At 36.3% G+C, this 14,279-nt stretch overlaps 1 protein-coding gene across 4 annotated transcripts in view; it reads right to left on the bottom strand.

The window, feature by feature from the left end:
- Positions 1–10,683: 10,683 nt before the first annotated feature.
- ROCK1 (Rho associated coiled-coil containing protein kinase 1) overlaps positions 10,684–14,279 on the bottom strand; it is a 144,769-nt gene continuing 141,173 nt past the window's right edge. For 2 of the 4 annotated variants that reach the window (XM_032859796.1, XM_032859798.1), the window contains exons 32-33: positions 13,431–13,638; positions 10,684–12,247 (exon numbers count right to left, since the gene is read on the bottom strand). In XM_032859796.1, the coding sequence (XP_032715687.1) occupies positions 12,241–12,247; positions 13,431–13,638 (215 nt within the window). In that variant the 3' untranslated portion in view covers positions 10,684–12,240. Of the gene's footprint in view, positions 12,248–13,430; positions 13,639–13,859; positions 13,979–14,279 lie in introns of those variants that run through there. The other 2 variants (XM_032859797.1, XM_032859799.1) reach the window with 2 other exon arrangements.

Raw genomic sequence — 14,279 nt, 5'->3', positions numbered from 1 at the left:
CTGGGATCATGACTTAAGCTGAAGGCAGACACTTAACCAACTGAGCCACCCAGGGATCCCCTAAATATTTTATTCTTTTTGATATGTTTGCAAATGGGATTGTTTTGATTTAGGTATCTTGTCTTTTTCTTGATTAACTTATCTGGTTAAAACTTCTAGTACTATGTTGAATAGAAGTATCAAGAGGGAGCATCTTTGTCTTATCTTGATCTTAAAGGAAAAGCTTTCAGTTTTTTACCATTGAGTATGATGTTAGTGGTAGGTGTTTTATATATGACCTTTTATATCTTCTATATCTTATTCAGTGACAGTTTTTATCATAAAAGGATATTTAGTTTGGTCAAATACTTTGTCTACATTGATCAAATGTAGATGTTGAGATGATCATGTGATTTTTATCCTTCATTCTTTTAATTCATGGATCACACTGATTGATTTGCATATGTTGAACTATCCTTGCATTCCCAAGGATAAGTTATGTATATCTTTTTCATGTGCAATTGAATTCAATTTTCTAATATTTTGTTAAGAATTTTTGAATCTATATTCATCAGGGATATTGGCTTTTTTCTTCCATTGTGATGTCTTTTTTTTTTTTTTAAAGATTTTATTTATTTATTTGACAGAGAGAGATCACAAGTAGACACAGAGGCAGGCAGAGAGAGAGAGAGAGAGAGAGAGAGAGAAGCAGGCTCCCTGCTGAGCAGAGAGCCCGATGCGGGACTCGATCCCAGGACCCTGAGATCATGACCTGAGCCGAAGGCAGCGGCTTAACCCACTGAGCCACCCAGGCACCCCCATTGTGATGTCTTTAACTGGTTTTGGTATCAGGGTGATGCTGGCTTTGTAAGTTTGGAAGCCTTCCCCCTCTTCAGTGTTTCGGAACCAACAGTTTAAGATGGATTAGTATTAATTCTTCCTTAAATATTTGGTAGAATTCAACTGTGAAGGCATCTGGTACTGGGATTTCCTTTTTTGGGAGTTTTTTTTTTTAAAGATTTTGTTTATTTATTTGACAGACAGAGATCACAAGTAGGCAGAGAGGCAGGCAGAGAGAGAGGAAGGGAAGCAGGCTCCCTGCTGAGCAGAGAGCCCAATGTGGAGCTCAATACCAGGACCCCGGGATCATGACCTGAGCCGAAGGCAGAGGCATTAACCCACTGAGCCACCCAGGCACCCCCCTTTTTTTTTTAATTGAGTTAATCTTCTTTGTTATTGGTCTCTTCCAGCTTACTATTTCTTCTTGATTCAGCCTTGGCACTTTGTTTGTCTCTAAGAACTTAGTGATATCTTCTAGATCATCCAATTTTTTGCAAATAATTGTTCAGAACAGTCCCTGATTTTTTTTTTTATTTGAGGCATTAGTTGTAATATATCCTCTTTCATTTCTAATTTTATTTATTTGAGTATTCTCTTTTTTCTTAGTCTAGCTAAGGGTTTGTTTTTAAGATTTTATTTTTAAGTAATCTTTACACCCAACATGCAGCTCAAACTCACAACCCCAAGATCAAGAGTCACATGCTCTACTGACGGATACAGTCAGGTGTCCCATTAAGGGCTTATATTTACGAAACTTTTCAGAAAATCAACCCTTAGTTTTGTAAAATTTTCTATTGTTTTTCTAGTTTCTATTTCATTTATTTCTGCTCGTCTTTATTTCTTTTTGTCTGCTAATTAGGCTTAGTTTCTTCCTTTTTTATAAGTTCCTTGAGGTATAAAGTTAGTTATTCAGATCTTTCTTTCTTTTTAATGTAGGCATTTGTCACCATAAAATTCCCTTACTACTGCTTTCATTGCATTCCATAATTTTTCGTGTGTTGTGTTTTCTCATGATATTTTCTAATTTCCCTTTGATTTCTTCTTTGACCCAATGGTTATTCGAGTGTATTATTTAATTTCCATATATTTATGGATTTTCCCATCTTCTTGCATTATTAATTTCTAGTTTCATTCCATTGTATTTGGAAAAAATATTTGGGATGATTTCAATCTTGCTAAATTTGTTAAGCTTTGTCTTTTAACATAGGATCTATCCTAGAGAATGTTCTATGTGTACTTGAGAAGAACGTGTATTGTGCTGCTTCTGGATGAAGTGTTTTGCATATATCTATCAGGTCCATTTGGTCTATAATGTTATTCAATTCTGCTTATTCATTCACCCTGTCTGGATGTTATACCCTTAAATGAAAATGGGGTATTGAAGTCTCCTTCTATTACTGTATTGCTATCTATTTCTCCCTTCATATCTGTTAATGTTTTCTTTATAAATTTAGAAGCTCTGATGTTGGGTGCATACATATTCATAACTGTTCTATCTGCCTGTTGAATTGGCCCTTTTATCATTATATAATGATATATCATTATATATATGTACATATAATGTATATATATGTATGTATTGTATCATTATATAATGATATATATAATTGACCCTTTTATCATTATATACCATTCATATATATATAAAACACATATATCTTTGTCTGTTAGGTTTTTTTTTTTTAAGATTTTTATTACCCATATGACAGAGAAAGATCACGAGTAGGGCAGAGAAACAGGCAGAGAGAGGACGAGAAGCAGGCTCTCCATTGAGCAGGGAACCCGATATGGGGCTTGATCCCAGGTGCCCCAAGTCTCTTGTTAGTTTTTGACTTAAAGTCTATTTGTCTGCTATAAGTGTAGCCACCTCTGTTCTCTTTTGGTTACTATTTGCATGGAATATCATTTTTCATCCCTTAATTTTTAGCCTATGTGTGCCTTTTTAAAAAAGATTTATTTATTTTGAGAGAGAGAGAGCAGGAGTGTGGGGAGGGGCAGAGGGAGAGAGAGAATCTCAAGCCGACTCCCTGCTGAGTGTGGAGCCCCACACTATGCTTGATTCTGGGACTGGGAGATCATGACCTGAGCTGAAATTAAGAGTCAGCCACTCAGGGCGCCTGGGAGGCTCAGTGGGTTAAAGCCTCTGCCTTTGGCTCAGGTCATGATCCCAGGGTCCTGGGATTGAGCCCCACATCGGGCTCTCTGCTCAGCGGGGAGCCTGCTTCCTCCTCTCTCTCTCTCTCTGCCTGCCTCTCTACCTACTTGTGATCTCTGTCTCAAATAAATAAATAAAAATCTTAAAAAAAAAAAAAGTCAGTCACTCAACCAATTGAGTCACCCAGGTGCCCCTAGCCTATGTGTGTCTTATATGTGAATCTAAAGTGAGTTCCTTTTATTTTTTTTTAATTTTTAAAAAAGATTTACTTATTTATTTGAGAGGGACAGAGAGACAGAGGGGAGGCAGTAGCAGAGGGAGAGAGAGAATCTCAAGCAGACTCCAAAGTGAGTCTGGGGGCTCAATCCCTGACCCTGAGACCATGACCAGAGTTGAAATCAAGACTCCCACGATCAGCTGACTCAGCTACCCAGACACCCCTAAAGTGAGTTCCTTTTAGAAAGATGCAGCTCCATCTAATTTTTTTTTCTCCATTCAGCCATTCTATGTCTTTTAAATGGGGAGTTTAATTCCTTTGCATCTAAAGTAATGATGGTCAGGTAAGAACATCATACTGCCATTTCATTAATCATTCTCAGTCTGTTTTGTAGGTCATTTTTCCCTTTCTTCCTCTCTTGCTATCTTCTGTTGTGATTTGATGAGTTTTCATATTGTTATGTTTTGATTCCTTTTTCTTTTGTACATTTTCTTTAGGTATTTTCTTTGTGACTGCTCTGATGCTTACATAAAACATAACAGTCCATTTTAAAGCTTCAATTGCATAAAAAAGACACTTTTACTTCATACACATACACTTCATTATTGATGTTATTGGTATTATATTATCGATGTCATAATTTGTATCTTTTATATTACACATGTATTAACAGATTTTTTTCAGTTATAGTTATTCTTAAAACTTTTATCTATTAACTTTTATTCTAGGGTTAAAGTTGACTTATGTACCACCATTACAGTATTCTATTATTCTGTGTTTGTCTATATATTTACCTTTACCCGTGAGATTTATTTATTTTTTAAGATTTTATTTATTTATTTGAGAGAGAGAGAGAGAGAGAGAGAACATGAGAAGAGGGGGAGGGGCCAGCGGAGATGGAGAAGCAGGCTCCCTGCAAGCAGATCCCAGGACCCTTGGGATCAGGACCTGAGCTGAAGGCAGATGCTTAACTGACTGAGACACTCGGATGTCCCTACCAGTGAGATTTATACATTCATATGCTTTTGTGTTGCTGTTTAGCATTCTTTCATTTCAACCTGAGGAACTCTTTAGCGCTTCTTCTGAGGCATGTCTTGTGGTGACAAACTTCCTTAGTGTTACTTGTCTGGAGTCTATCTCTCCTCCTTTTTTAAAGAACAGTTTTGCCAGGTGTAGTGTTCTTGGTTGGCAGTTTGCTGTTACTTTTGTTATTTGTGTATCTTGAACAAATCATCCTACTCTCTTATGACCTGCTAGGTTTATGCTGAAAAATCTGTTCATAAGCTTTTGGGCATTCCTTGTAGGCAATGAGCTCCTTTTCTCTTGCTGCTTTCAAAATTCGTTTTTTGTGTTTCACTTTTGACAATTTAATTATAAGTGTTTCAGTGTAGACCTCTTTAGGTTTGCCAGTCGTGGGGGTTTTGAGCTTCATGCATCTGGATGTCCATTCCCTCCCCATATTTGAAGAGTTTTCAACATTATTTCTTTAAATAAGCTTTCTTTCCCTTTCTCTTTCTCTGATTCTTCTGGGATTCCAATATGCATATATTGTTTTTCTTGATAGTATGCCTTATGTCCTATAGCCTTTCTTCATTTTTTTTCTTTCCTCTTTTTGCCCCTCTGACTGGATAATTTAAGATGATGTCTTTAAAATATAAATCAATCAGTCTTTGAGTTCATTGATTCTTCTGCTTGAGTCTGCTTTTAGAGCTGTTACATTTTTCATTTCATTTATTGTATTTGTCAGCCCTAGAATTTCAGTTCAGTTCTTATTTTATGGTTTCTCTTGGTGTCTATGTTCTTTTGCTGTTCATTGAGTTTTTTTAAGATTATTATTTTGAATTCTTTGTCAGGCAATTCATAGATCTCCAGTTCCTTGGGATTAGTTTTCGGAAATTTATTTTCTGCCTTTAGTTGTGTTGTTTCCCTAATCTTCATGTCCCTTATAGCCTTGCATTAATGTCTGTGCATTTGAAGAAGCAGTCACCTCTTCTAGCCTTTATTGACTTGCTTTCAGAATAAACTAGAGATTCTGCGGTTTCTCAGAATGTATGAACACAGCTGCTCCACTCCTCTTTGCCGGTGTGGAAGTTTTAGGATTGTGCTCTTTCTCCCTACACTGCAGTGTTGCACCATGTGCTTAGAGTCAACCACTCCTTTTCCTAATGGCTGTGCACTGAGATGCTGTGATGACGAGCACAAGCTTCACGTCTCTCCCTCCCTCCCGAAGGAGCAATCTTAAGGTTGTGCACTTCTCCCAGTCTTGCAGAGTCAAGCCAACTTCTGAGATCCTTGATGGCTATGAGATCCATAAGCCATCTGTGAGCGTGTGGAGCTGCCATCTGCAGGGGCAGTGGGCACCAGCCACAGGGGTCTGTGGGCTGCCAAAGGTCTCATTGACCAAAGGCTTTGAGCCCTCACCCCTTCTTTGTTCTTAGCTGCCCCATGTTATTTAGCTCTATCTATTCCCTCAGCATTCTTAGTGTGGTGAAACACCCTCTTGAGCAGTGCCCCAAAAGGCTGGGGAAGCTGGATGCTCACATCATTCTCTGTTTCCCCTGTGAGAGAAATCAGGCATCAAAAGCAGCTCTCTCAGAGCTGAGCTGTGCCAGTTTGGAGGAGGGGTGACAACAGTTAAATTGAAAGTGTTCTTACCTGGGGTACCTGGGTGGTTCAGTGGGTTAAGCCTCTGCCTTTGGCTCAGGTCCTGATCTCAGGGTCCTGGGATTGAGCTTGACATTGGGCTCTCTGCTCAGCAGGGAGCCTGTTGCCACCCCCTTCCCCACCGCCTGCTTCTCTGCCTACTTGTGATCTCTCTGTCAAATAAATAAAAAAATTAAAAAAAAAAAGAAGAAAGTATTCTTACTCTTTTCAGTGCAGCCACTCTTGGATTTTGTGCTCCATTGGGAGGCTGGATACTCTCAACTAGACTCCAGAGGTCTCATAAAGATGCTTTTATCCATGGGTATTTGTTAAATTGGTGTTTGTCAGGGTATGAAGGCTGGGTCCTCCTATTGTGCCATCTTGATGATGACATATACATATATATTTTTTAAGTATTTATAAATACTACCAAAATAAATTTCACCTAATTAACAACTATTTTCCCATTTCTTGAAGATACTATCTAATTAAAATGATTAAAAAAATAAACTTAATGGGCAAAAAATAGCTATGTTGGCTTTAATCTATAGTTTATCAGCCATTTGTATATTTAAATACATTTTCTATTCATTACCTTTAGCTTATTTTTCTATAGCATTTTCCCCGCCACCCCACCATACTGTCCTTCCTTCCTTCCTTCATTTTTTTAAACTGTGGACTGGCAGGATTTTTAGAATTTTAATCCTCTGGGGCGCCTGGGTGCCTCAGTTCGTTAAGCGTCTGCCTTCAGCTCAGGTCATCCCAGGGTCCTGGGATTTAGCCCTGCATCTGGCTCCCTGCTCACAGGGGAGCCCCTTCTCTCTCTCCCTCTGCCTGCCACTCCTCCTGCTTGTGCTCTCATTCTGTGTTGAATAAATAAAATCTTCAAAAAAATTTAATCTTCTATTTTTCAAATATTTTTGCAGTGTCATTTATAGTTTAATTATGCCTCAGGAGTCTTTGATGGCATAGACCTTTACATTTTTACATATGAAGTATGCTAAATGTTACATTTTTGACAGCACTGAAAATTCAGATGGTTTTAAATACTAGACATAACACAACTAGGTGAAGTGGCCCAGGTAGGACTGGAGGAACTGGAAAGTATATGCCCTATCAGAAATGGGTCAGATGGGGCATCTGGGTGGCTCAGAAGATTAAAATGTCTGCCTTCCACTCAGGTCATGATCCTGGTGTCCTGGGATCAAGCCCCATGTTGGACTCTTGGCTCAGTGGGGAGCCTGCTTCTCCATCTCCCTCTCCCCCTGCTCATTCTCTCTCTCTCTCAAAATGAGTAAATAAAATCTTTAAAAAAAAAATGGCTCAGGCAATTGCTTCTGTGCATGATTCAAGTCCAGTGTTACCCAAACTTACTCTTGACAAAGAATTACTGGAAATTGGGTTTTAACTGAAATATTCCAATTTAAAAACTAGCAACTTAACAGTTTAAAAATGCTGTATGAGTCTAACAAAACAATTATGAAGGCTGAATATTACTAAGGTCTCTTGTTCTTGTAATTTTCCAGTTGATTTTTATGAATATTTTTGGTAAACAATCACATAACTAGCAAATAAAGACAGATTTACTTCTTCCTTTCAGTACTTGTAATACTTTTTTCTTTTTCTTATCTGTTATTTGTTAGGATCCTCAGAATAAGGTTCAATAGTAAGAATCCTAGTCTTGTTCTGGAGTTTGATGGTTCCTTGTTAATTGTGTTTTTTCTAAGTTGACAGACCACTTTTATAGTTAAATAGGAATTACTATGTAAATAATTTGTAAAAATTATGTGGTTAAGATCGTAATTACTGCTAATATGCTAGTATGTGGTTTTAACTTTTTGAGCATTTGTGGTGCAAGTGTGGATTCGTAATTACTGCTGATATGCTAGTATGTGGTTTTAACTTTTTGAGCATTTGTGGTGCAAGTGTGGATTAACTAATTAAAAAAATGTGAATCAATGAGAAATATAATTTTAAGTGTAAGATTATGAAGATGTTCCAACTTTTCTATTACATCAAATGCACTTTCTTGAAAGCCTGGCTGGGATGTTTATGCCACTAAAATAGGAAAGATTTTAATTATAGTTTAACAATGTTATTTTGGCATAAATATTTTTTCGCTTAGAAAATCAAAAATAGTGAAGCTGACTTATAACTAATTACCAGGGGTTTCTACATGAAGATTTGCATAAATAAAATGTTTAAATTTGGGAGGCAACTGTTACTATAGTAAGTTCTAATGCTATTATTTCTTATAATGAAGTAGATTATAATGAAATAGATTATAAACACCATAAATAGCAATGAATGAAATAAACAAGTTATAGAATATTACAAATGAAAGATATAAAGTCATTTATATAAATGTAAAGCCACATACAACTTTATGTACAGATATATGCATATTCAGTAAAGGGCTGAGATGTGAATAATAATATGTATCAAAAAATTTTTTTAAAGATTTTATTTATTTATTTGACAGAGATCACAAATAGGCAGAGAGAGAGGAGGAAGCCGGCTTTCCGCTGAGCAGAGAGCCCGATTTGAGGCTCGATCCCAGGACCCTGGGATCATGACCTTAGCTGAAGGCAGAGGCTTTAACCCACTGAGCCACCCAGGCACCCCTAATACATATCAAATTAATGGCAGTTACTGCTTTGTGGAGGAAGGGAAGAGAATAGGAATGGGGAGGAGGAACAAAAAAGATCTTTGATTAAATGTTTTTCTGTTAAGAGCAATTTGAAGCAAATATAACATTTGCTGATTCTGGATGGTAGATATAAAAATACATTATATATATATGTATATATATACATGTATTATATATATATGTGTGTGTATATATATATATATATATATATATATATATATGATTTTATTTATTTGAGAGAGAGTGAGAGAGAGCATGAGAGGGGAGAAGGTCAGAGGGAGAAGCAGACTCCCCATAGAGCCGGGAGCCCGATGCGGGACTAGATCCTGGGACTCTGGGATCATGACCCCAGCAGAAGGCAGTCGCCCAACCAACTGAGCCACCCAGGCGCCCCACATTTTACATTCTTTTGCAGACTTAAAAATACCAATATTGTGAGTAAAATTAGTAAAATAAATGGGCCTTCCCCCCACCCCCCAGTATTTTATTTATTTGTCAGACTGAGAGAGAGCCCACGAGTGGGAATGGAGGACCAGAGACAGAAGTTTCCCAAGGAGGGAGTAAGATACGGGGCTCAATCCAAGGACCCTGGAATCATGACCTGAGCCAAAGGCAGACGCTTAACCATCTAAGCCACCCAGGCGCTCTCGTTATTATAGAATATCTAATGATATGAAAATGAGAACATATTTTACAAAGCAGAATTTGATTGCCATATTTTTCTTTTCTTTTTTTTTAAGTAAAGTTAGGTTATTTTAAGCTGTAACTTCAAATAATGACAAAGTGACTCACACTTACCAGCCTGTAAATAAGGATAGTGGCTGTTTTCTTTCTAGCCCAGAGCCCCTGGTCTCAGTACAAATTTGCAGGTGTGGTGAATGTGCATGCTTGATGCTGAACCTCTTAGTATATCTTCCTGTAGTAAAGTGGACAGAAAAGTGAGAGTACATTTCTCAAAATTCCTTGCAGCTGGAGTTCTGAATGTGATTGTTTTGGACAAGCAAATGTACCCACAGAAGACAAGTGAGATGATGAACGATTTTTCTGGCAGTGCTGACAGATTCGTGTCCAGACACAAGGTTTGTAAGTGGGAAGAATAGTGGAAATCATCTAACTTGGTATGGATTGCAGCAGGCATAGCAAAAATACTGTCAAGAACCAGGAGTAGTGTGCCTTCCTGAACAAGGCACTCTCCTGGTCCTTGCCATGTTGGTATACTTTGGGATTAAGTGGTTTTCTTTCCTATTTTTAAAAAATTTATTTATTTAACAGAGAGAGAGTCAAAGATCATAAGCAGGGGAAGTGGCAGAGGGAAAGGGAGAAGCAGGCTCCCCACAGAGCAGGGAGCCCAATGTGGGGCTAGATCCCAGGGTCCTGAGGTCATGACCTGAGCCCAAGGCAGACACTTGACTGAGACACCCAGGCACCCCTAAGTGGTTTTCTGAATTTAGAAGAGAAGCAGCATTCTTGGCTGACCTGGTTCTACAACATGGCATTTAGAGTCATTCTTCAAATATCTGTTAGTTCTCAAAAGAGTTTCATGCTCAGGTTAATTTTTCTTTTTAATGTCCTCTCCTTAAACTAATTCAAATTAACTGTTCTCTGTACTTTACTGGACCTTGTACAGAACCAAACAACTGTATACTAACAATATAGCAAGCAGCATGAGGTTCACACTCCTGTCAGTTCTCCTTGCCCTCCAAGGAGATGCAGATGCACAGTGGCCCAGGGGGTTGCTGAGCATGCAGTGGGTTTGCATTACAGATGAGGAACCTGAAGTTTAAGGTACCTGAATCTTTTATAAGGAACATAAGCAAACCTGCCAGCTTTTGCTCTAGAGGGAGATACTATCTTTTATTACACTGGATAGTAAACAACTTGCCTTTCTTTGAGGAAGACATGATATTGTCCAAGGCTGTTGATTATACAAATCTCTTTGGTAAAGATAGTCCAGAACTAAAGCTGCTAGAGCCACTGCTCAAAGGACACAGAAAAATGCAAGAGACCCACAGAGAACTGTTTTCCAACAGACATTACTCAACTCTTCAACTGTAGCCACTAGTTTTAGAGCCAAATCACATTTTCTTTTAAAAATCCACTTTAATCTAATCATGGACTTTAACAAACATTGTTTACAGTCAGGGACTAATTTATAACATGGTTTCTATTCATTTCAGCCACAAGAAAACACCAGTCATATTAAAGGTATCCATCCATAAATTATTTTTATTTCTCATTAAATGAGCACAGAGTCATTAGCATATTAATAACAGATATGTTTATTATTACATATCCATCAGTGCGGCTTTCAATACCACTTGAAACATGCATATCATCCTAGAGACGAATCAGTTTTCCAGTGCTTCTTATTTGATACACATTACTGCAAAGCCATTATAAATTACTGAGGAGGTATTTGGTTAAAAAAATAAACAATAAATCATACTGCCCATATGTATGAATCAACTCTTGTTATTGGACAAGAGTTTAACAGTATTTATCTGATAATTCCTATGTTAACTGGAAAACATCACAGATGTATTGCCATAATTTTCTTTTATATTGACATAAACCTACATATCTTGCAGAATTTTATAAAGTCATTCATTATTGTAGCAGGTAGTTTAATGCAAAGATTGTACGCAATTTGTGAAAGTCCAACAAAACTCTAAACATTTTAAATTAAACCAATTATCAATGAAGAACCCACTGACACAAAATTTCTTGAAAATACGTTCTTTTGAAATTTCTACATTTAGTCATGGCAGTAAAATAATTCTTTCAAATTAAGGCACTAAAAGGGCAATGCAACTCCCATTGAAAGTGTTCTAAGAATAATTTACATTTCAAACAGTGCATACATTTCTTATATGTTTGTTAACTTAATGTCTTTATCATTTAAAACCACAAAGAAATACATTATACAATTACAGAAATGATGTACCCCACAAAACGCTTTTAAAACTTGGTTCTTTTGTACAGTTAGTTCCTAACGTCTCTAGTAGTAAAATAACTCAATATGGCTTGGCAAAAATGCATAGATTAAATGTAAATTTTTATTTTTTTTGCCTTCTCCCATTTCCCCAATCTACAAACGTGCTGAAACACATACAGTATTTTGTAAAGCATAATGCAAAATAATTATTCTCCATAAGTCTGCCACGGGCAATCAAAAGTGAGGCTTTTAAATTCTACAGTGAGGGCACTGAAGTCAAGTGATGTCACTGCTTTCTTAAAATAGTTTTGTATAGAGTCTTGCAAGAGCACAAAGACTGAAGTCATTTAAAAGAATTTCAGTTGTCTCATTTTGAGATATTTTCTTTACTCCTTCCATGAGCTGATCTTCATAGTGATGGCCATTCCACTTGAAAGTGAAAGTCCCTTCCTCTCACTCATATGAGGAAAACTGTGTTCTATCATGATTGACAGGCATTTTCTTAGAAATTCAAAAAGGCAGCACCTTTTTAAAAAAATATACCTACCTAAGCTTTCCCCCAATTGTACTTGCATTACATAGTAATAATTAATCTAATCTACCTGTAGGCAAACCCGCAATTAAAAACAAAACAAAACAAAACAACAAAAAAAACCCTCAGTGTGCTTTTGTGCCAAAGCAAGAACAGAATAACAGCAATCTTAACCCTGAAGCCTGTGATATTTGTGTCAAAGGAACAGCCTGTCTGCTCTGCATGGTTAAAGAAGCCTGGTTTATCAGGTAGCATTCCACATGATTCCACAAGGCATTAGGTCACATGGTTAACTGCTGGAGAGGGAAGGGGGGCAGAAAAAGAAAAAAATGTAATTAAGAAAATATACTCAGTTTAAAAATACAAGAAACAAAATTGTAGGGAGAGGTAAATATAAATTATCTTTATATGTGATTAAGAAATACACAAAATTTGGAAAAGAAAAGGAAAAATATACTTAGCATTATTTTCTTCTTACTTCTATTTCAAACACATGGTCTTTTTTTGTTTTGTTTTTTACAAAGCTATAATTCAATTTTAAGTAATTCTAGGTGCAGCTTTATCTTATACAGGAGAGAGGTGATAACAGGATTTTACAGAAGTCAGTCAGGAGTGAGGTGATAATACCCTGGCGTAGTAATGGTGGCTGAAGAATACAGATGGTATAATACCTGTTACTCATTTCAAAGGATTAGACTCAGTTACTGATAATAAGGAGTAAAGAAATGGGATGAATTTGACATTAACAGAGAGGCAAATCAATATTCCTCTTATATAGGGATTAAACTCTAGGAAAGTTGGTATTTGGTAAAGGAGAAAAAATTTAGGCTTTAGAATTGGATAAAAATAGGTTTCAACCCTGACTATGCCACTAGCTTGATGTGGGATCTTGTCCAAATGGCTTAATTCCTCTGGGCCTCATTTATTCATGTATGAGAACTGAATGAGATATCTGTCATAACCTCTCTTGAGGAAGGGATTTAATTATGTCCTATAATTGTTTATTATAACATATAAATATTTTTAAAAAAATTCTATCAAAACCAGTTAAAAAAAAGAGGTGTATACTTAACTGGGAAGTTTATTTGCAACACCATCATCAGTGATACCAAAATAATAATTTTGATTAAAAAAAATCTATGCCAACATAAAGAAGAGCAAAGTTTTATATGAATCTATTTACATTTAAAAAGGGTGACAATCCACAAGTTGTTTAAAAAATTAAGGGCTAAGTATGGGCCATATATACCAGCCAATGATAGCAAAATCTGACATAGACGTGGAATTAAATATGACATTTATAAATATTATGAACTTCAAACAGGAATCAAAGTAGTTTGTGAAGTTATTTTAAGTCATATATTATAAATACTTAGCTACAAATGATGCCCTCTATAAGGAAAAGAACAATTAGATTTTAGATTTAATAGATACTAATCACTTTCACATTGTCAAAGAGGTTAACACTACAATCTTTACCTAGTTTTTCCAGATGTATTTTTGACCGCTTTTCGGAAAGACTGATTTGCAGTAGATCTTGTAGAAAGTGTTCGAGGGGATGCACGAACAAAACCAGATGGTGGATTCTTAGGGATCTTCTTTACCAAATGTGTTACCCATTTTTTTTGTTCATCCTGAGAACATGCTAACAGCAGCATATCTCTTGCTGATGTTACATCATAACTTACTATGTTAAAAAAACAAAGACAAAGTCATATAATACCTAAAATGGCTCTGCTGAAGCAAAATTTTTAAGTTCTTAAAATTTTAAGAGATTTACTATGCTTAATTAAGCTTGGAAAATATCTCTTTCTCCTTAATTAAGGCCGAACATTTAAAAAGAAAACATAAGTCACAAACTATTAAGAAAAATAAAAACAGAAATAAAAAAAATGCAGAAGTGAAACAAATTAATGTATTTTTAGAACATAAGTTTCTTATCTTAAAATAGCTGTTGCCTGTATTCTTTCCGACAGGCTACCTCTGCTAACCTAGAGGCCATTTTGTCTATGATCCAGCACGTTGGTCTAGGCAGTGAAAACCAGACAAAAAGAAAACAAGTATGAAGAAAAAACTCATGGAGGAATAATACAATGGAACTCACCTATAGTCCTTCTCTCCAATTTAGAGTAATTTCTTAGAGGTACATTTTTTATAAAGGGGGTAATGCTCTTTAAAAACATTGTGTTCAAAGCTAAATCTGTAACTGTGAAGTGACAGCCACATGTTGCTCCACTATGTCAAAATATTACTTCTTACAACCTCTTTTCAAATTGGTGTAGAAAATGCTACACTTGAAGAAGCTATTTAAATGGGACTTAATTTTCT

The sequence above is a fragment of the Lontra canadensis genome, unplaced genomic scaffold, assembly GCF_010015895.1.
Source record: "Lontra canadensis isolate GAN:19392208 unplaced genomic scaffold, GSC_riverotter_1.0 scaffold17, whole genome shotgun sequence".
Taxonomy (NCBI): domain Eukaryota; kingdom Metazoa; phylum Chordata; class Mammalia; order Carnivora; family Mustelidae; genus Lontra; species Lontra canadensis.
Note: the sequence above shows the minus strand (reverse complement) of the source record. Positions and strands in the feature narration are given on the sequence as shown.